At 38.5% G+C, this 23,478-nt stretch overlaps 1 protein-coding gene across 3 annotated transcripts in view; it reads left to right on the forward strand.

Annotated features, from left to right (window-relative positions):
* Window positions 1-3,656: 3,656 nt before the first annotated feature.
* Window positions 3,657-23,478, forward strand: part of POLA1 (DNA polymerase alpha 1, catalytic subunit) — a 283,541-nt gene continuing 263,719 nt past the window's right edge. For all 3 annotated transcript variants that reach the window (XR_010022374.1, XM_063083538.1, XM_063083539.1), the window contains exons 1-10: window positions 3,657-3,758; window positions 8,274-8,398; window positions 11,155-11,251; window positions 12,288-12,368; window positions 18,701-18,816; window positions 19,564-19,626; window positions 20,488-20,580; window positions 21,160-21,247; window positions 21,533-21,734; window positions 21,823-22,001. Coding sequence is in view for 2 of the 3 variants with exons in the window: in XM_063083538.1 (XP_062939608.1) it covers window positions 3,716-3,758; window positions 8,274-8,398; window positions 11,155-11,251; window positions 12,288-12,368; window positions 18,701-18,816; window positions 19,564-19,626; window positions 20,488-20,580; window positions 21,160-21,247; window positions 21,533-21,734; window positions 21,823-22,001 (1,087 nt within the window). In the remaining variant the exon portion in view is untranslated. The remainder of the gene's footprint in view (window positions 3,759-8,273; window positions 8,399-11,154; window positions 11,252-12,287; window positions 12,369-18,700; window positions 18,817-19,563; window positions 19,627-20,487; window positions 20,581-21,159; window positions 21,248-21,532; window positions 21,735-21,822; window positions 22,002-23,478) is intronic.

Below are 23,478 nucleotides of genomic sequence, written 5' to 3' on the forward strand. Positions count from 1 at the left end.
TAATGACCACAATTAAAAGTTCTTCAGGCAGCAGGAAAATGGTATAGGTCAAAAATTGAGATCTACATAAAGAAAAGAAGCACGTCAGAGAAGGAATAAATGGAGGTAAAATAAAATCTATTTTTCTTATTCTTAATTGATCTAAAAGATAACAGTTTAAAGTAAAATAGCGACAATGTATTGGTTGATTATAGTTTATGGATAAGTGAAACGAATGACAGCAATGTCAAAAGGGACAGGAGGGAGGAATTGGGAATACTCAGTTAAAAATTAAAAGTGGACTTACATTATTTTTAAATGTATATTGTAAGTCCTAGGGCAACCACTAAAAAGTTTAAAAAAGAAGTATAAATAATATGCCAAGAGAAGAAGTAAAATGGAATCATACAAACTGCTCCATTAAAACCAAAGAAGAGGAAAAATGAAACAGAACAAATGCAACGAAAATAAAAGTTACAGATGGTCAATAACAACATGAAAAGATCATCAACATCATTAGTAATCAGGGAATGCAAGTTAAAACTCACAATGAAATAATAATACACACTGGCTAGAATGAAAATTGAAATAAAAACTGATAGTACTGCTGAGGATACAGAACAACTGTATCTCTCATACATTGGAAAACAGTTTGGCAGTTTATTTTAACGTTAAATATATATTTATCATATGACTCAGCAATTCCACTGTTAAGTATTTACCCAAGAGAAATGAAATGTCCATACAAAGACCTGTACACAAAATTATGGAGAACAGATTAGTGGTTGCTAGTGGCTCAGAGGCTCAGAGTGGGGGTGCAGGGCAGGAGGGAAGCAGGTATGTCTATATAAAGGCCACATGAGGAATCCTTAGTGATGGAAATATCCTGTATTTTGAGTGTATTGATGTCAAAATCCTGGTTGTGATATGTTACTATAGTTTTGCAAGATGTTACCATTGGGAGACTCTGGGTAAAGGGTACGTGGGATCTTTCTGTATTATTTCTTACAATTACATATGAATTTACAATGATCTCAAAATAAAAAGTTAAATTAAAAAATGTAAGGTGGCCTACAACATGTAAAATACAGGTAAATATTGACAGACATTTTGGGGAACATGCCCATTGTATCAAAGAGGTGTAAATATAACAAGTGTATCAAGTGTGGCTAACCATTGATTACTTATGCCAATGGAGGAGAATGAAAGTAAAGATCAATTAAGACATAATCTTTGTTTTCGATCTAAAGTTAATTTATATATGGTTCGGGAAGGCATCAGATTTATACACACATACATACCTTGTCGGCAGACTTACCTTGCTAGTAATGTCTGACCTAGGGGGCATGCTCCTTCCTTCCCCTCCACCCCCCAACACTTTCATCAGAAACAATTGCACAGTGGGAAAAAGTATCAGCTTTGGAGTTAGACAAATAAGAGGCTGGATCTCCCATCTGCTACTTACCTTACTGAGTTTCAATTTCTTCATAAGTAAAATAAGTATAACTTATAGAATTAAATTTGGCTGAATATAATAGGAAACTCAAAAACAATTTACAATACAGGTGTAAAACTGGTCCTGGACAGGAGAGAGCAAGTTTAAGACAAATTGTGATTTTTTTTGAATGATTAGATGAAAGTGGTAGATTTACAGTGAAACTGATGAAACTTAATCTTCAGGGTCTTTCATTTGCCTATGGGCTGCTTCCAAGGCTTTGGAAGATGCTCCAGCAATGGCCTTATGTTTTTGAAAAAATACAATTTGCAATAGTAAGATATTTTAGCTGTGATCAGTTATGACTTCTTTCAACTTGCTGGCAAACTGTCTGTAAAAATAAATAAATAAATAAAAAGCTCTGATTTGTACCACTTGCAATTTCCATGGTGTAAATATTCCCACCAAGGCTGATTTCACGTTACCAACAGTTTAACAAGCAGATCACAAAATTCTTGAATATTTTACAATCAGCTCTTGAGAACCTCCAAGTGTCCCTTCAATACACTTTCCTTCCTGCCTGGTGATGGTGGAATGGGCATAAGCATTTTGGGATTCTACTATGGGAAAGTTGAGTTGATGTTGCATTAGTTTAGGCTTAGTGTCATCTATTTATGTGGGTTGAAGTCACTTTCATATATTCTTGCGTTATTGATATACCTCCTGGTGTAGGACTAGCTTCCAGGAATATTCCTACCCCACTGTACTGACTTAACTGGAGTTGTGACTTGAAAGTGTGGGGCCAGAAGTCATATCATGATATGAAAGTGTCCTACAGGTCCTGGCCTCCAAAGTATGTGCATAGTTGTCTTAGTCTGTCTAGGTTGCTATAACAAAATATCATAAACTGGGTGGCTTATAAACAACAGAAATTTATTTTTTCACAATTCTGGAGGCTGAGAAGTCCAAGATCAAGGCACCCACAGATTCCGTGTCTGGTGAGGGCCCACTTTATGGCTCACACATGGTGCCTTCTCGCTGTGTTCTCACATGGCAGAAGGGGCAAGGCAGCTGTCTGGGGCCTCTTTTATAAGGGCACTAATCTCATTTGTGAGGGCTTCCTCTTTATGTCCTAGTCACCTCCTGAGGCCCTACCTCCTAATACCACCGCACTGGTGATCAGGTTTCAACATATGAATTTTGGGGGGGACAGAAACATTCAGAGCACAGCAGTAGTGAAAAAGAAACAAGATTTGAATTACAAACTGGATTTGGTAAGTGATCAGATGTGAAATTGCTAAGAGAAGGATTTAGTTTTTATTGATGTCTAGCCAAAATGATTCTCTCCTGTTAGGGATAAACTTGATAATAAAACTATATAAATTTCCAACAATTTTTTAAAAGGAAGTGTAGGCATAAATCTATACTAGTACTTTAAACAGCAAGTGTGTCTAAGTATGAATTACTACGTGTTATGCATCACAACATACAGATCATACCTTAACATGATATTAAATGAGTTATGAAGCTTAAAGAAAAATTTCTAAAAGATTAGAAATTAAGAGACCATGCTAGAGGACAGGCTGAATTCTTTATATCCTCTTTAGAGAAAATATTAAAAAACTGTTGTCACACGAAGAAGGTATCAACAAGCATGTGAGCAAAAATGTAGGAAAAAATATTACAAACGTGTAGCAGGCATTACTTAAAAATATGTTGTATCTATTTGGAAAAAGATAAAATGAGATGTATACATTGTACCAGTCATTTGGTTAAGATGATGCATATACCTTTAAGTGGTGGCTTTCATATACTGTATATTTAAAAAAATCAAAGCATCAGGCAAAACTCAGAGTACGCAGCAGGAGGCAGTCGCTTTCCCAGGCTCCATGGAAAATGGTCCAGCCACGCCCACCCTCTTGCCCGCCCGCGCCTCTTTTCCCGGAAAAATCATCGCTTAGAACCAGAGAGCCCCTACTCCCACGAGCCTAAATCTTTTCCCATCAGCATGCGCACGCCTGCGCAGTCTCTAGGCTTCTGCTTTCCAGCGCCCGACCGCTTCTTTCTCCTGCTCTCCTCCGGCCTCCCCTTAGCGCCAGCTTTTCCCTGAGGGGTCATCACAGGGCGCCAAACACGCGCCCGCGGGAAGGCCAGGGGCGGGGCGGGGCGCGGCGCGTCAGTGGCCTTCCGGGCGGAAGTCCGCAGTCTACTGAGCAGCTGATTGGCTTTCGGGCTGGCGCCAGTCTCGGCCCCCGCGCCAGTTTTGGGTTGGTTGGCGCGGAATTGGGAGACTCTGGGACCATGGCGCCCGTGCACGGCAACGACTGCGAGCTGGGGGCAAGCGGTGAGGGACGACTCCGCGCGCGAGGCGCCCGGTTGGGAATGTGGGGACCGAGGCATGACAGCGGGTGGTGGGGATTCTGGGGCTTTCGGCTTTATATTTTCTGAGGGAGGCTCGCGCCCGGGTTGCCCCGCGGGTCTGTTTGGGCGCAGACCTTGGTCATCCCGGGCGGGGACCCTTCTGGCATCGGACGGGGCTTCCTTGCAGGGAGGTTTGCTCTTGGTAAACCCGAGCAACCCCCTGCAGTGCTTTTTGTTTGGGAGGCCGCCTCACCTCTGCTCCTGAGGGTATCCACACTCGCTTACTTTTCTTTTTATTTCTTTTGGTGAGTCATGCCCACGTGCTGCGCACTTCATGTAGACTGGCCCCGGTGGGACACTGTCTTGGCGGAAAGTATTTCACTGCTCCCACCGCAAGTATCCGCTTGAGGGCTAAGACAGAACAGATGTGTGTCCCCCTTTCTAGGAACTCTCAGGAAAATTGTAACAAAGTGGGAAAGAAAGCTCTAAGTGTTGTTACCAGATACAAATACGTTTTGTCTTTTTAGGGAATGGGTTTCTGCTATATGCATTAACAATTTTTCTTTCAAATTCTTATATGGAAAGTTCTTCAAGTGCTGCTTAGAAATAGTGTCCAAAATCTAGTCATTTCTGGTGAAGTTTCTTAAAAAAAAACCAACCCCCCCCCAAAAACCCCGATCAGTTCAGCAGCATTTCGGATGCCCTGTATATCACTCAGTTTGTCAGTGGTAATATTTTATTTCTAAAAATAGAATAAGAAATGCAAGTAGCTTTGTCTGATTCCTGATTTTTGAACAGTGTTCAACTAAAGTGTGACTTCAGTGAACTTCTAACTTAAAATCAGATGCTTCCATTTCTTAGCTCAAGCATCACGTGTCCTGTCACTCAAATACATCACCATTAACGAGAACTTGCTTCCTAATCAGCTTCCTTTGCATTCACCTAGTTGTGAATCACAGATTTCAATTTGTTCTTCTAGATTTTTGTTTCTTTAAGACAATTTATTTTGGAGAGTCGACTAACCTGAATTACAAATGGGATGTAGGGTGTGAGTCTTTGCAGCCCTCTATCAGTGATTTGCCATGAAGCCCTTTTTTCACCCTAAAACTGTACGTCATCTGTGAACATCAAGATATCACTCTCTGGAGGATACCGTGCAATCTTGAGACACCTTTTAAATCATGGTGTTGATTAAGTAGTTGCTGGGGACTTGTTACTGGAATTTTTCCTTTAGAGCAGACTGAAAGATTATTACCTGGAAGATTGCTGCAAGCTAGTGTCTCTGATCTTGAGGATAGAAGTACTCCAGATGATAATTTTGAACCAAATATTTAAAATTTTGTAAATAGATTTTTTCATGCTTATTCTTTTTTGCTAGCTTACCTACATGAAGCATTGGAGACATTCCAAAAGAGAAAATCTAGGCCTTTTTTTTTCTTAAGTATTAGAAGATGGGGCACCTTGACAATGGCAGTGAACAGTTGAAAAGTCTAACTAGCTGCTGTTATATAAGAAAAGACATCAGGGAGAGTTTAATGATCAAAAAAGCGGGTATAATGGTTCATTCATTTGTTCATTCAGCAAATATTTATTATGTACCTATTAGGCATAGGCATTCTGCCATACTCTGGCATTACCATGGTGGGTAGGCTGGACATGGTTTCTCTCTTTATGGAGTTGAGATGGTAAACATGTAATTTTATGCATTGCTATACTGAGGCTTCCCTGAGAAAACTGCTTTGCTTTATTTTTGCTTTCTGAAGCTACAGCGTGTTACTGCTAGATGTAGCGTGTTTGTGTGTGTGTGCTTGACTACCCGGCATCTATACACACAGACACAAACATTAAATAAATGAGCTCCTATATTGCTAAGTACAAAGTAAGATACGCATCCTCATTTAATCCTTAACAGTTTTTTGAAGCAGACATGATTATCCCCGTTTCACAGATGAGGACCCTGAGGCTCTGCGTTAGTCAGAGTCCTTAGTTGTAAGCTCCAGGAACGAACTGTAGCTGATTTAAACAGAAAAGGGATTTATTAGAACATTGTGTTGTTCACAGAAACTCCAGGATGACTGGAAAGCTGGTCTGGAGGCTGCTTAGCCAGGAACAGTGATTAAAAGTGTGCCACAAAACTGGGCCAGTGTGGAGGTCATTGCCAACCAAGACCAAATACTCGATGCTATAGCTTGTTTCTTAGGACATTGTCGGCACTGTTGCCCCAGGTTCTTAATCCTCCTGCAGCTGTTGCTACTTCTAGAATCTTCCTTAATGTCACCACCCTTTGTTGTGACACTAGCTTCTGATTTAAAGTCTGAGCAGGTGTTCCTAATTGGTAGAGCCTATTTCATAAGCCTATGTCCATGCCCTGGCTGCAAGGGTGTCTGGGAAAGAGCATCTGCCTTTTCAGCTTCTGTAGTGGGACATAGGCCCTGCGTCCCATCAGGACTTTATAAGGGGGAAATTTCACAAACAGTTTCAGATGCTGGGCAGCTTAAAACAACAAGAAAACCTGTCCACTGCTTAACCGGTTAGCAGGTGGTCTCATGTCACGCAGTAAATGGTAGTGCTGGGATGTGCTGCTTCTCCCTCATCTCCTCATTCTCTTTCTCACTCTACACTTTCATGTTGAATTTACCTTCCACACTGACTTTATCTCAGTTTCTGAGTACACCTTGTATTTTCATCCCTTTGTAATTTGGCTCATGCATCTTCCCCTGCTTGTGCCTCATTTTTACCTTTTTCTCTGATGGTGAAATTCTACTTTGTCTTAGGCCTGTATTGGAGTATTGGAAATCTCCCCTGTGAATCCTTCCCTGATTTCCCAGGCAAAATTAACAACTCTCTTCTCTACATTTCCACAGTACTAAGTTCTTTCCTCTTCTGTGGCACCATGTTTATACTATGGTGGTAGTTTCAGATCCATTTACTTTACTTGACTGTGAGCCCCTTGAGGACAGGCAACTCTGTCTTATTTGTAACTGTACCCCAAACCTGTGTAGCGGAACATGGTTGCCTGTGGAGTAAGCCTATTTGAAGACGTATAGATTTTGTCAGGAGTCAAGGGAGTCTTGAAGAGAATGTACTGAGGCCAGCTTTTCACTCTAAGTGATTGTGTTCAGTAATCTTGTATGGTAATCTCCGAAACCTTTTGATGTAGGCCTGCTCACGATTTTTGAAATTATTTGAGTGACAACCAAGATCTTATGGCTGTCATCATTAAGTATCTGCATTCCTTAATTTGTACTTTATGCCTTTCTGAAAATGGATTTAAAAGTCAAATGTGAAAGTCAAACAATAGGCTGAGAAATTATAAAGAGAGATTCCATTCCCAGAAAACTAGAAAAAAAATAGGATCTCTAATTATGCCTCACTTTTAAGATAGTTTTCAACAGTTTATTGCCGGGTTTTGGTAACATGTTCTTTAAATTGTATCTTCTATTTCAGTCAGACACTTAGTCAAACAGCTTAATGTTGTTATGAACATTCCAGTGGAGTTGGAGCTTTTAGGATGCCTCTGATCAATACTTCACCTTTTCTCTACCTACTCCTTTTTGTAAATTAATTAGCACCAAATACAATAAAATATTCAATTTCACAGACATAGATTGCAGTCGTGCTGAGCTTAAACTCATGGCTGGCAGACAGCACTGTCATGCTTGATTTGGTTATTCATCAGCTGGTATATGAAAGTCATAGTTCTTTGGATGAATTCATTTCAGTAACTGTGTGGGGTGGTCAGTTTATAATGACCCAAAGCATGAAAAATTCAAAAGTTGAGTAAGTGAACACCGAGGACCTCTGGTATTTCAGTAATTTTTCATCCTGTAATGTCATAACCAACTTAAAGCATTGAAATCAGTGATAGAATCAAGAATCTCCTCAGAGCCATCTTTGTTAAATTCCCCCAGTTTCCAATCGGTTCCTCCTTTGAAATTACAGGTACTTTATCTGAACCTTTTTTAGGACATGTATCACTTCTAAATATTGTTTTAGTGCCAGTTGCTATTTACTTCCCATATTAGATTCTAAGTTCTGTGAGTACAAGGACGGTGTCTTATTGATCTTTGTGTCTCTCAGATACTCCTTAAAACCTTTCAAATGTTGATTAATAGAACACAAAACAATTGTTCTTTTACAACCCACTGGATTACTTGTGGCCTATCATTTCTAACAGAAAGGTTATGAACTAGCCAATGGCTGATCTCCCTTCTCTAGTGTCTCCACAGGATATCAGTTGAATTTGGGATTTTCTTTTTTTTAGGAAAAAAATAACAGTGGCTTCAGGTGTTTTAGCTGAATTTTAGAGAAAATTTCTGAAGAGCTACAGGATCTGCATATTTGGCTATGAGCTTTGTGAATTATTTACATTATAAAAAACATCCATTTGTGTAATATTAAATTTGTGTATTATTCTTGGCTAGAAATGTTTCTTTGTTTTTGAGGGAAGATGGCTGACAATTTTGTAATATCTCATGTAAATTTGGCTTTCTTTCAGCTGTGTCAGATTCGGGGAGTTTTATAGCTTCTCGAGCCCGGCGAGAAAAAAAATCAAAGAAGGGGCGCCAAGAAGCTCTAGAAAGACTGAAAAAGGCTAAAGCTGGTGAGAAGTATAAATATGAAGTAAGTAACCATTTTTTCTTTCTTTTCCCCCTGTGCTTTATCTGATTCGTAGCTTGCAGGTAGCATTATGTCAGTCACCTTTGCCACTGATTCGAAATATTTCTATATTTCAAGCTTCTTTTAATAGTATTTTCTTAATATTGAGTGGGCATGAGGTAGATTTACAGAGTATGGCAAGGACTCGACCCTTAAAGTTCCTGTAAGGCACTTTATAGATGATTTTAAAATTCCAAAATGAAAGTAGGTATATTTATATTTTTCCTTACTGAGCATGCTGCATCTTTGGTAAGTCCCATGGGGGAACTTAGAGGTGCTTTTACTTTACTCTTAAAACTTTCATTAATAATCTGTAAAGATACACACCAAAAAAAAAAAAAAAAAAGTATTGAGCAGTCTAGCTAAGCACTGCTTCTTGGAGAGAATTGTTTTTCCTAATCTCATTTGCAGTGGGAGTGGCAGTGGAGACTTGGACCTTACTTCTGCCTTGTCCTACTTGTGAGATTGAATGTGATGCTCTTTTGGCTGTTTTCCTCTACCTGCTGTTTATGGCCTGTAGGTAAAAATCAGAGTGGCTACCATCTGCATAACGTTGTGTAGCTTTACCTTCAACACTCTCTAAGTACATTGACTATCTCAAGGCTAAAAAGAGATTAACTAGTACTAGAAAATAATAACAGCAGCAGCTAATATACTTTTTAAACAACACACTAAGTGCTTTTACCAATGCATTTCTTCATTTACTCCTTCCAATAATCATATGACGTTAGATACTGTGATTAACAGCATTTTGCAGGTGAAATATCTGAGGCACAGAAAGTTTAGTGAGGTCACAGTGGCGGATACTTTATTTGAGCCCAGGCAGTCTGGTTTCAGAATATGCATGTTTAACCATGGCCTATACTATATTGGGCAATTAAGCAAATAGAAGAGGATTTTTGCCAGTTGGTATCATTTGTTAAGTGAGGCAACCAGATCATAAAGGGTTGCTAAAAGGATTACAGTAAAGCAGGAGTAAAACATTTTTATTGTAGGTACTTCTGTAAAGGAGTTCTGTGGGGCATTTCAGATGTTGGCACAATGTGGCTGATTTCCCTTTAAACACTGGGATGTTAATTGTATGGCTCTAAGAGTTCATGCTGAGCAGTAGCAATGCTATTTTTCAAGATAAAGTCAAAATGATTTTTAAAATTAGTTTTCTGTTGTCTTCTTGATAGTATATAAGTGAATTACTTAAATACGAGACAAAGTATGTCTTCAACCAACAAAAATAATTATGCCAGATTCACCGAATGGTGAAAGGCCAAATCAGTACTTGCCAGTGATCCCTGTAGAGTAAGTAAAAAGGAGGTGAAAACTAAGTCTAATCCTGTAATTATTATAAGCCTTGTAGGTGTGGCAGAAATCCAGTCAGCTCTGGCCATCAGACTCTCAAAGCTTTGTGTCCAAGTTTTTTCCTAGGGTCTTAGCTCTTTTTTTTTTTTTTTTTTTTTTGTCTTTTTTCGTGACCGGCACTCAGCTAGTGAGTGCACTGGCCATTCCTATATAGGATCCGAACCCGGGGCGGGAGCGTCGCTGCGCTCCCAGCGCCGCACTCTCACGAGTGCGCCACGGGCTCGGCCCGGGTCTTAGCTCTTTAGGTGGAGTTGTTTTTCCCATACCCCATTCGAAAAAGGCAGAACTCTTGAGAGAAGAGAGGAATTTTTTTTTTTTTCTTTTTGTGACCAGTAAGGGGATCGTAACCCTTGGCTTGGTATCGCCCGTACCTCGCTCAGCCAGTGAGCGCACCGGCCATCCCTATATAGGATCTGAACCCATGGCGGGAGCGCCACTGCGCTCCCAGCGCCGCACTCTCCCGAGTGAGCCACGGGGTCGGCCCGAAGAGAGGAATTTTTAATGGGGTATCTATGTGATCTTGCTAACCAGCTCCCAGGATCTATCTGTAAAGTCAGTGGCCTGCCACTATGGGCAGCTGCAGCAGTGATGTGCATCTGTTCTGTTTGTTGCTTTAACTGTGTGGAGACGGTCTGCTTTATTCATATGAGTAGCTCATGGTGCTCCAACCTTCTGGCAGCCGAGGTAATCAGAGGACCTACCACACTCTCTGGACTTGCCTTTCAAAATAGTTCAGCATTCAAGTCCCTGTGCAGTTCCAAGACCTGAGAATGGTGGGGGAATCAATCAGTGGTAATGCAAACAGGTCACTCAAAAACCCTTTCTAGTTTGCATGTAGAATATAGAGTCTATTTGTTTTGCTCATTTTTAGAGGGGGACAGATGAGGGAGATTTTCTTTTTGCATTATATTTGGCTAGTTGAACAATTATTAAAATTATTGTCTATTTGCAGAGCATACGTCAGCTAGTGGAGAGGAAGGTGGCATGACTTACAGGTTTGCTGAGTGTAGGAGAAACCAGTCTAGAAATTACAAGAGAATAATCCCCAAAGCACCTAATGAAGAATTGGCTATAATTCAGTTTGTTTTTTATGAAGTAGATGAGTAATTGATGGTGTGACAAGTGTATTATGCTAATGGAATCATTTAATATCTTCTGTTAACACTCAACCAAAAAGTAATACTAAGTTAATTGATGTCTATTTAAGGAAAACCCTGTAGTGGTGTTGAATGTCAGAACTCATGATTTGGTTGCAGCTACTCCTTCAGGCTGCCATTTCTGTTTCAATTTGACAATTTTTCCATCAGAATTGTTTAACAGTTTCACTCCATTTGAAGCTTTTTCTCAAACTTGTGTAATGGCAGGTCGAGGACTTCACAAGTGTTTATGAAGAAGTTGATGAAGAACAGTATTCGAAGCTGGTTCAGGCACGCCAGGATGATGACTGGATCGTGGATGATGGTATGTGGGAGGAAATTGCCTGCCAGGCACTGAATTAGTTGCTTCTCGTAGGTTATGTGGTGGAGTTGCTGCTTTGCCTAGGCAGATGTAACACACTGTTAGGATCACACCTTTGGTTTGGATTTTCCTTAATTATTTGAGGATGAGGAAGCAAAACAGTAGGAAGCTCATTTGGGGACATTTTGGAGAGTCTAGGCACATACCTCAGGATATAGTATAAATCCTCTAGGAAATAGCTGTGTCGAAACTGGGAGGAGCCACATGCCTGTGGGGCCAACACACAGCATTTGGAATTAAGGGACGCAGGTTCAAGTTCTGTCTTTCTTACTTGCCAACTGTATGACCTTAGACAAGTCACTTAAACTCTCTGAGCCTCAAGTTCTTCATCTGTAATGTGGGAATGAGAAAACTGCCTGTCTCCCAGAATTGTTATGAGAAGTACATGAGGTTCTAAGTGTGAAAAGTAACTTGAGCAGTGGAAAGCACTGTGTAAAGGCTGGTCCTGATGTTCTTATGCCACCTGTAGAAAGCTCACTGATTCCTGTGTATGGGGTCTGACTCCTTGGGCATGTGAATGCTGACCGCAGGGAAGAGATGTAGACTGCGCTGTGACTACGTTTATGTTTCTCCTTCTGTAATTGGATTCAGCTATATTGCCAGTTTTTTCTTGTAGACTGGGATGCCTTTCTGGGCTTGTGGTAATTTTGATTCTTTTTCTTTTTATTCTTCTGGTAGAGTAAAACTGCTGTAAAGCATCGTTTTGTGGCAAACTTTGATCCTGTGGGCTGAGGCATTTCCCTAGCTCACCTAGCTAGGTATATTATACTATTGCTTTGGTTTTGACTCCACACTTGCTGTGTGAATGCTGTGCCCTGTCTGACGCCTATTTGAACAGGATTCTGTTGCACTTAAAAATGGCACAGGCCATGAGAACATCTGAGTGGGTATAAAAGGTTTTTTTTCTGTCATGGCTAAAATATTATTGGCCACTTTTAGAAACTTGATTCCAGTATAGTATTAAATTTTGTTCCTGCAGATGGTATTGGCTATGTGGAAGATGGCCGAGAGATTTTTGATGATGACCTTGAAGACGATGCCCTTGATGCTAGTGAGAAAGGTACTCACATTTTGTTTTCAAGAGTGTTGTTTGAGATTTAAAGAATTGTCTGAAATTTGAGATGACTTGGTACTCTCATACAATTTCCCTTTGAGGGAGAAGTACCTACCAAAATTGTTTGTAGGCATAGAATATGTTCTGATACTGAGAGAAGCATAGTTATGTAGAAAATTATCATTATTTATTTATTTATTTTTGGCAGCTGGCTGGTATGGGGATCTGAACCCTTGACCTTGATGTTAAATGTAGAAAATTAAACATAAGAAGCAAAATAACACCAGAAAATGAAAAGTTTCATGTCTTTATTTTCCAAAGAGTTTGGTCTTTTACTTATTTTGAGATTTTCATTCCTGTGGTCATTTAGACTTGCCGATTTTGAGGGATGCCTTTTAATTCCTACTGAAGTGATGTACTTAGAATTTTAGCTCTTTGGTAATTGCATAGTACAATTTTACAGTACAGGTTTAGAACTAGAGTAATCAATTTGCTTTGTTTAATTGAAATTTAAAATGAATGAATGTATCAGATTTTTTTAGCTACACAATCATTGGCAATTTTTTTTTTTTTTTGTCTTTTTTGTGACCGGTAAGGGGATCACAACCCTTGGCTTGGTGTTGCCCGCACTGCGCCCAGCCAGTGAGCACACCGGCCATTCCTATATAGGATCCGAACCCGCTGCGGGAGCGCCGGTGCGCTCCCAAGTGCTGCACTCTCCCGAGTGCGCCACGGGGCCGGCCCAATTTTTTTTTTTTTTTAAGTAAACAAGCCTGATTTGGTTTCCGTAAAATGAGAATGGGAAATTCTCTTCAGTATTTGTTTTTATTGGTTTAGTTTGTTAATTAGTCTTCTACCATCAAGTGGTAAATTAGGGGTCAGCAAACTATGGCCCACTCACAGCAGGTTTTTTTTTTAAAAAACAGTTTTATTGAGATATAATTCACATACCATACAGTGGCTTTTACTGTTGTCACAGAGTTGTGCAGCCATTACCACAATCAATTTTAGAACATTTCGTTACCCCAAAAGGAAATAATACCTATTTTTGTACAGCCCTCGAGCTAATTCTTAGGTTTTTACACTTTTAAAGAGTGTTTAAAAAAAAAAAAGAAAGAAAAATGCAAAGAATATGTAACAGTGCAAGAGAGATGTATGTTGCTACAAAGTCTAAAGTCTGTGCTGTCTTGCACTTTACAGTCTGGACTCTCATTTGTAGATTAACATTTATAGATTAATATTTTGCAACATTTGTTTCCCCTCTCTCTCTTCCCAAACACATGCAGAGATTTTTTTTCAGTGAACTTAGGATACTTGTCTACTTAACTATGATACTATTAACATGATATTATCTAATATCTTATCTATGTTAAAATTTCCCCAATTAGCCCAGTAATGTCTTTTATAGCTATTTTTTTAAAATGCAGATTCCACTTTATTTTTTATGTCTCTTTAATCTTAGTGTAGAACAGCACCTTCCTCCCCACCTCTTTTTGTCTTTCATGACATTGACATTTTAAAGGGACCAGGCTTACTGTTTTGTTGAATGTTTCACAACCTGGAATTTGCCTGCTTGCTTCTTTGTGTTTAGATTCAGGTTAAATATTTTGGCAAAAATAAATATTTATTTATAAATAAATGTTTTGGCAACATCTACAATATAGATGCAGTTGTGTCCTTCCAACTGATCATAACAGGGCTATATAATGTCAGTCATCCCATTATTATTGATATTAAGTTTGTTCTCTTGGTTAAGGTGTTTGTCAGATTTCTTCCTTGTGATCAATGCAAATATTGGTTGATAATGTGAGACCATGTGTATAGCTCATTTCTCCATGAATTTTCACCCAATGCTTTCAGGATCTATTGATCCTTCTCTCCTTTTCTAAATTATCACTTCAAAACTCACGGATTTCTAAAAAATTTACTGTTATAATTTAGTATCCATTATCATTTTTCCTTATGATTTTCTTTTCTTTCTTTCTTTCTTTCTTTTTTTTTTTTTTTGGTGGCTGGCCAGTACAAGTATCTGAACCCATGACCTTGGCATTATAAGGCTGTGCTCTAACCAACTGAGCTAACTGGTCAGCCCCCATGATTTTCAAATTATCTCAGATTTGGCCAGTGGAGCTAGCTTCTGTGTCCTTTTGATATGGCCGCATCAGTCCTTAAGCATTTCCTTGCTTTCTGGGCCAACAAGATGTTCCGGGTTTAGCTCGTACACTTCCTGTCCCCGACCTGGAATCAACCATTTCTCCCAAGAATCCTGTTTCTTTTTAATGGTTCAGATCTGGGGGGTGGTTATGCTCATTGCTACTGGGGTGTAATAGCTTCTAGGTCCTTTCAGTGAGCAGAGCTAGGAGATTATATGTATGTATGTCATGAATTCATACTGATATATACAATTGTTTAAAATCCAACATCACCGGCTTCTTCATCTTCCCAATTCTATATTTACATCTGCCTTTGCCTTTAATGAAAACCCTTGTCTTCTAAAATATACACAAAAGTTTTAGAATTACTAAACCAGTACCTCTACCAACAACCTTTCTAAGTAAAGCTTATGATTTCTTTCCAGTTTTTTTGTTCTTGGCATATATCCTGCTGAGGGTCTACAGTCAGAATGTTGTCTTCAGAAGTTATATATGAAAAGTAATATATGTTATATTAATATGTGTTATATTATCAATTTACTACACAGGTTCATTTGTTTTTGTTTGTATTCGAATTTCAGTTTTTTAAAAATCATTTTGTTTTAATTTAATTTTTAAATATTATAAAACAGATGATTTTAAAATCAAAATGATAGATAAATCATGCTCTTATCCCTGTGCCTTCTACCTCGTTTCTACCCATCTCCATAGGTAACAATTTTTATTAGCTTCTGATTTATCCTTCCTATGTTTCCTTTTACAAAAAATAAGCAGGTGTGTATTTTTTTTTCCAAGTGGAATGTTATTTATTCATTCATGCATTAGTTAAATTAGAATATGTGGACTGTCTTTCTGGTTTCTGCCAGCCTGTGTGATGTAAAGCTCTATACTTTGGTAGCAGTGTGGCTAATTGTGTGTTCCTAGTTTGTATGAGTCCATGAAGAAGGGAATGAACTCATGTGCTCCTTTTATCTCCCTGAACTGAGGAAGCCTCTGTTAGAGTTATGGCTGTGTTCTTAATTGTCTGTATCATCTTGAACTAGTCCCATCACCTGTCTAGACCTTGGTTTTGTCAACTGTAAATTAGGAGATTGGACTGGACAGGGAGCTTCTCTAAGAAAGGACCCATGTCCTGGTCACCCCAATGTCAATCATAGTAACAGACACAAAGAAAGTAAGAGGGTACTTCACAAAGTTCGTGGAAAAATTAGATTAAAATATAATATGAATATTTCCATGAACTTTTTGAAGACCCCTTGTATGCAGTATTTGAATAAATGAGCCATCTCTGTGTTTCCATAGTTATCACATTATCTCTTCCCAGTAATACATTAGAGAAAAGAGTGATTTGACATTCTGGAAGAGAGCTAGTCTTAGAAATTTTTGTTTTATTCTTTGCCAACAACATTCACCCACAAGTCCCCACTGTTTCAGTGTCCCTCACTTGGAGCCCAGTAAAGTCACAAGATCTTAGGAAGGGAAATGGAATTCTGCAGTCCACTTTAAAGACTTTTAAGAAATTGTAGAGTTCTGTCTAGAAGTAAAAAGGTCAACTCTTTATGGTGTAAGTCCAATCCCTGGCATGTTGTTTTCAAATAGAGGTAGAGAAAAAAAATGAACCAAGAGCCATTGAATAAAAATCATTGTGAAAATGCAATAAAAGAAAACAAACACTAAATAAATTGTGGAAGAATTCCACCTCAAATGTTTACTCATGTTTATCTTTCTTTTTGTCCTTCTGTCTAAGTCCTACTAACGTACAATGGTGAGATTAAAGACCCCTCATTAAGCTTTTTTTGCTATTTAAACCTCTGTTGACCTCTTTTCATACTCTATTTTGAGATCTGAATTTTGCATACTAAACATTTTGGCCATTAATTTTATTCTGTTTTCTTGTGCCTCACATTTTTCACAAATTTCCTACAAATCTTTTCACAGCCTTAGGTATATGAAAAATACCCTTTTTAAAAAATTGTGGTAAAATACACTTAAAATTTACCATTAGTGACATTTAGTTCATTCAGTGTTTGCAATCATCTCCATTATCTAGTTCCAGAACATTTTCATCACTACAAACAGAAATCCCATACCCATTAAGCAGTCACTCCCTGGTCTTCCTTCCCCAGCCCCTGGCCACCGTTAATCTGCTTTCTGTGTATTCTGGACATTTATATAAATAACATCATAGAATATGTGACTTTTTGGGTTTAGCTTCTTTCACTTAGCATAATGTTTTCAAGTTTCATTCATCTCGTAGCATGTATTAGTACTTTATTCCTTTTTATGACTGAATAATATTCCATTGTGGATATAATATTTTGTTTATCTATTCATTAGCTGATGGACACTTGGGTTGTTTCCCTCTTGGTTATTGTACACAGTGCTGCTGTACTCATTTGTGTATAAGTTTTTGTTTGGACACCAGCTTTCAATTTTGGGGGATATATACCCAGGAGTGGAATTGTGTGTTTGTATTTCTATTTCCTTTTCTTTCTTACACAGAAGATAAAGTCTATAGATAGTTTTGTACTTTGCTTTTTTCACTTAACAGGATATCCTGAAAGTCACTCCGTATTAGGTCTTTCTTTCTTTCTTCTTTATTTCTATATAGCTGCATACTATTCCATTGTATGGATGTACCATAATTTATTCAAATGGTTTCCTTGGGTGGACATTTAGATTATTTTCTATAATTTGCTATTACAAATAGTGCTACATCTAATAACTCTGTGCATATGGTGTTTTCCTCAGGAAAAATTTCCAGAAGTGAGATTACTGACTCAAAAAGTAAATGCACATGAACTTTTATTAGATATTGCCAAATTCTTCTTCATAGGAGTTGTCCCATTTTACACTCCCGTGAACAATGTATGGGTTTCTGTTTCCCCACAGCCTCGCTAGCAGAGTGCGTTGTCAAGCTTTTGAATTTTTGCCACCCTCCTGAGAAGTGTCATCTTAGTATGGTTTTCATTTGCATTTCTTTTATGTGTAAAGTTGAGCATCTTTTCATAAAACTTAAAACTGTTTATAGATTTGGTTCATTGTCATGTTCATTGTCTACTTTCGTATATGTTTGTGTTTATTGCCCACTTTCCTTTTGGGCTTTTGGTCTTTTTTTTTTTTTAATTCTTCATATTAGGGAAATTTTTATCAGGGAAATTGGCTTTTTATCTGTAATACATATTGCAAAATCTTTTCCTGGTTTTTCTTTTAATTTGTTTCTGGTGTAATTGAATCTTTTTTTCCTCACTTACGGATCGAATTATAGTCAGAAAGATTTTCACCACATCTAGGTTACCTTTTGGTGTTTATGCTGGTTTACTTCTTTACAAATGGCTAGCCCATACTCCTTATTAAAAAGTCCATCTTTTCCCCAGTGATATGTCACCTTTATTATATGCTAAATTTCCATAAGTGATTGGGTTTTTTCTAGGCTTTATTTTCTGTTTCATCCAGTCTGTATTTGTATGCCACTAACACTATTTTAATTATTCTAGGTTTTTTTGAGGTGGAGATTGTTCTGGGATGAATCGGAAAGTGAGAGTAAAATTGGCAGTATTAGAATAGTTTGTAGGTGATTTATACATGTCCATAGAGAAAACTTGTGACAAAAGTCCTTTAATGAACAAATTTCTCTGTGCTATTTAGTGTTAATATGACATATTGCATGTGTCTGGTTGCTGTTCCTCATGAAATAGAAATTAGGATGCTACAGTAACATAACTGGTAATCCCATTTCTTAGTTTAGTTTTTTTGTCTGATTTAGTATAGAGGTAAAAAGATGATCTCATGAAGTCTACTGGGCTAATCCCCTTGGTTCCTGATTAGCTTTATCTTTTTACTTTCTGTGGGGAAAACAAAACAACAAAAAACACCCCACTTTTTACAAAGCTTTTTATTCACAGTAACGATAGCAATTAAATAGTCACACTTAACTCATCCTGATATTTAACTGGTGTTTTGTTAGTTTCTGTAATAAACTGATTTAGCCCAAGTTTTCTTGAATTAAGCTCATTTTAAAGATTTTTCCCTATGTACCTTGTATAAAATCTCATATTTTTGTATTTTTAATTCTTACCGTTTTTCTTGTCAAATTCCCGTATACAGATAGTATGTAACTAGGCTTTTAGTTTTCCATTTTGATTTTTGCCAGTGCATGTTTCTAAATAATTTATATTCCAATAGGAAAAGATGGTAAAGCACACAACAAAGACAAAAGGAGTGTAAAGAAGCCTGCAGTGACAAAACCAAACAATATCAAGTCAATGTTCATGGCTAGTGCTGGAAAGAAAACTGCAGATGTGAGTTTCATGGTTTCCTTATGTTTTGTCTTTTCCTTTGTGAAGTGAATTTAAAATTTGATTATACAGATAATAGGGGCTCAGTACATAATTTGAGTAACATTTTCCCAGTTTTACTCGCTAACTTGGATGTAGATTTCTAAGTGAATTTAGCCACCTCAGTGATTGGAACGTGGGAGATAGAAAAGAAAATTGAACAGATAAGCTGAATTGACAGTGTGTTTAATTTCAGTGATTAGCAAGAAGATCATGGAATGAGGTTGGAAATAGAGGATGGGAGCTGTATTAGTCCACTTCCATTGCTTATAACAAAATACACAGAACTGGGCATTTTATGAAGAAGATGAAATTTATTGCTTACAGTTTTTGAGGCTGGAAAGGCCAAAGTCGATCTGGTGTGGGGGGGGGAGGGACGGAGAGAGAGAGAGAGAGAGAGAGAGAGAGAGGGAGAGAGACTCCTCTCTCAGTGGGGACCAAGTTTCTAGTATATAAAATTGGGGGACACAATTCAAGCCTCAGCGAGTTTTGAGGGGACATAATTCAATCCACTACAGGAGCTAAGGATTTAGGAATTATATATACAGAGGTGGTTGTTAAAATCTGCAAATAGTAGGTTAGCACTCAGAGTGAGAAATGAAGAGGCAAGGACTGACTGGTTAGGTTCTTCTTTTCATAGACATGTGTGTGATCTGGGTGAAAATTTTAAGTGCAGGGCTTTCTCATTTTACCTTCCTTTATAATTTCCAGAAAACTGTAGATTTGTCCAAGGATGATTTGCTAGGTGACATTCTACAGGATCTGAACACTGAGGTAAGTGAATCTCCAGAAGTTGTAAAATATGCAGGAGACATAGGATAGAAAAACAATTCAGTAATACACAAAACAGACTATTGCTAGAATTTTTTAACAAATGCAAGGACAACACGACTGGAAAAAAAACAAAAAACAACAAAACCAACAACCACAAAGAAAACAAAAAACCCCTTCAACTTTGTTTCTCCTCACCATTTTAGGTGAGTGGTTTCCAGCTGTTACAGCTATGTGATTATTAGATAGGGCTGTGTGGGTGTGTGTTTGAAGTAGTAAGTATATACCTAGGAGTCAGTTCTGTGAGTGCTCACTGTTTGTGTTCACATGCTGTAGTATATGTTCCCTAAATAGATTGTAGCCTGTCAATCTGCACAATCAGGCGTGAGATCTTCATCTTGAATTCTGAGTAGGAGTGAAGGAAGAGTTAGGGAGCTATCCCTGATAGAACTCAAACAGGCTTAGTTGCACTGTGAATTTGAAATTTGGCCATTTCACATAAAGACTAAGATCTCATTTAGAGGTATACTTCTAAGTGATTGTTGATTAAAATGACTAATATCAACATAATGTATCATGTCTATCCTGACAGTTTTTAAATATAGTATTCTGGAATAGTAAGTGGAAGAATATGTTAAATTAAAAAAGAAATTGGTGAGGGATGGATTCATCTCTTCTGGTTTTCTAATGATTTCTGTAGTATAGTTGCTATAATAACTGTGGTACATGAACATAGATTTTGGGGGGAGGTAGAGAAGGAAAAAATGCTTTACTTATTGGGCATCAATGAATGAAGAAACGTACTTTTCCTGTCTTGTGATAAATAAGCATGGCAATGAATGTCTGTCTTACCCTTCCTTTTAGACACCTCAAATAACTCCGCCACCTGTAATCATACCAAAGAAGAAAAGATCCATTGGAGCCTCAGTGAATCCTTTTTCTGTGCACAACCCCAAGGTAAAGTGTGTAGAAATACCTTCAATATTGCTTTAAACTTATTTTGTTGCTTTTCTATGTGTGAGGGAAATGCCTTTGAATTTGTTTTTGGTTTTTGTTTTAAATTAAGACTCCTGTTCAATATATAGTTTCATGTATTTCAAAAATGCATGTGCCTGGGCCGAGCCCGTGGCGCACTCGGTAGAGTGCTGCGCTGGGAGCGCGGCGACGCTCCCGCTGCGGGTTCGGATCCTATATAGGAATGACCAGTGCACTCACTGGCTGAGTGCCGGTCATGAAAAAGACAAAAAAAAAAAAAATAAATAAATGCATGTGCCTGCTTTCCTCATAGTAAATTTTGTAGTAACTAGTATGTGTTTATTATGGGTATTACAACTGTGCTAAATGCAATAATTTTCTTCCTGGAAATAGGTATTCTTTTGTAAACCTAGGTAACAGTAAAATAATTGAAGCTCTTATATTAGTAATACATAAAATCTTTTTCTAAATGGGAATTGTCATTATCTCTGGTCAGGGTAGGATAGTTGCATATTTTTAGTATGCAGGCCTAACTGACTAAACATTTAAAAACATTTACAGGCAGTTCCTTCAGGAAAAACTGCTTCCCCTGTCTCCAGGAAGGAGCTTCCATTAACTCCTCTTCCTCTTAAACATGCTGAATTTGCTGGTAAGTCTGATGTCAGGCAGAAGTGCAAAGGTGTTGAGCAGTTCCTGTCAAAAACGGAGGTCCCATGATGAAGAAATTGGAGGCAATTATGAAGGTATTGTGATGGCAAGTTTAGGTGTGAAAGATTTGAATTAATAACAGTAAAAGTTAAAAGTATCCAATTTGGAGATTGAAGGGAAATGCAAATGTAGCATAGGAAAAGGGCAGGCTGCTGTTTCAGTGTTGGGTAAGCCTTTGTGCCCCATGACACTAGCATGTGATGGGAATGTGTGATGATGCCTACAGGAGAGCTGGTGCAGGCAGAGCGGACAGAAGATGAGCAGGAGTCAGGGGCAGTGGAGTTTGAAGATGGCGACTTTGATGAGCCCATGGAAACTGAGGAGGTGGATGTGGAGCCTGTGGCTGCCAAGACTTGGGACCAAGAGAGTGAGCTGCTAGAGGGGGTGAAACATGAGGCAGATCCTGGGAAAGGGACCATGTCCTACTTGTAAGAGCATTTTATGACTTTTCTGAGAAATAGCACTACAATTATTCTATTGGGTTTTGAAAGATTTTTGAAAATGTGATTTCTGCAGAGGAAGTTTTCTCCCGGATATCTCTTCTTGGGATGTTGATCAAGAAGATGACAGCAGTTTTTCAGCTCAGGAAGTTCAAGTGGACTCCAGTCACTTCCCATTGGTAAAAGGGGCAGATGAGGAACAAGTGTTCCAGTTTTATTGGCTGGATGCTTATGAAGATCAGTATAACCAACCAGGTAATCATCCATATAAGGTAACCATGTACCATTAATATGGAATAGCACTTTTCTCTTAAGTACTTTAGTGAGTATAATTGGCACAGGCTTTGCCTTCACTTACCTGCATTGTAGTAAAGTGCATGAGCGATGCTGATGGAGAGGAGCAGTGGTGTAAATAATCCTTAAAGGTGCTTATTCCAAGAATCAGTTATATGTGGTTTTGGATTGTGTGTTTGTAGTTCACCACTGATGTATCTGAGGTTATAGGATCCCACTTTACTTTAAATGGAGTCAGTCACTAATTTGTCTCTTTATTCAGCAAATTTGAATAACTGTTGTGTGCCTTGCACTGAGATAGAGTGAACAAGCTGGACAGATTCCCTACACTATAATGGAGATTACAATCTAGTGTGGTGGGAGTGGGTGGGGGAAAATTAGCAGTAAATTAGCTAAGTTAATAAGTGATGTAAAGGAAATTAGTTGGAGGATGGCCAGGGAAGGCCTGTCTGAGGAGACGACCACTGGTCGGAGATTTGAGGCCCATGCAGAGGAGGAAAGGGCGCTTCAGCTTAAGGAACCAGTAAGCGCAAAGGCTTGGAGAAAGGAAGGAGGTGGTGTGTGTGGTTGTAGCATAGTAATCAAATAACAAGATTGCTGTAAAATGAAGTTGAAGATAAAGGCAAAGACCAGATAATGAAGGACCTTGAAAGCCATATTAAGAAGTTGAATCTTATTCTAAGAGCAATAGGGAGGCATTGGTTGGAGGGTTTTAAGTGCAGGGGGTGGTAGTTACATAATCGGGTTTACTTTTCAACAGGAACACTGTGGTTTGTGTGGAGAGTAGGCAGTGTACTGTGTGTGCATGGATGTTTGTTCATGTTGGGGGTTGGGGGCTGGAGTGGAGTAATGGGGAAGTGTGGAAGGCCTAGAGATCAGTCTACTTGGACCCTGGTGGTGACTGGGGAGGAGAGATGTGAAGGCGTTTAACATGTATTTTGACACAAACTTGTTAATGAGTTGGATGGGGGTTTGACGCCAAAGGAGGAATCAAAGGTGATTCCCAGGGCCGACCCCGTGGCGCACTTGGGAGAGTGCGGTGCTGGGAGCGCAGCAGTGCTCCCGCCCGCGGGTTCGGATCCTATATAAGGATGGCCGGTGCACTGCTCACTGGCTGAGCGCAGTGCGGCCGGTCACAAAAAGACAAAAAAAAAAAAAAAAAAAAAAAAAAAAAGGTGATTCCCAGGTCATGCTAATGAGTTAATACTGTGAGTTGTTTATGTTTACTCACTCCAGTTTCCTTTTGTGCCTTTTTGAGCCCTTCCTCATTGTGGGACTGGGCATGACAAGATTTGTCAGGTTAATATAAAATATAGGATACACCCTTATAAAGTTGTCTTTATTTATTTAATAATTTATTTATTTAATTATTTATTTTATTTGTTGAATCAAAATCGATTATACATATTTTTGGGGTTGAACATTGAGATATGTTGAT

Source organism: Cynocephalus volans, chromosome X, assembly GCF_027409185.1.
Source record: "Cynocephalus volans isolate mCynVol1 chromosome X, mCynVol1.pri, whole genome shotgun sequence".
In the NCBI taxonomy this organism is placed as follows: Eukaryota; Metazoa; Chordata; class Mammalia; order Dermoptera; family Cynocephalidae; genus Cynocephalus; species Cynocephalus volans.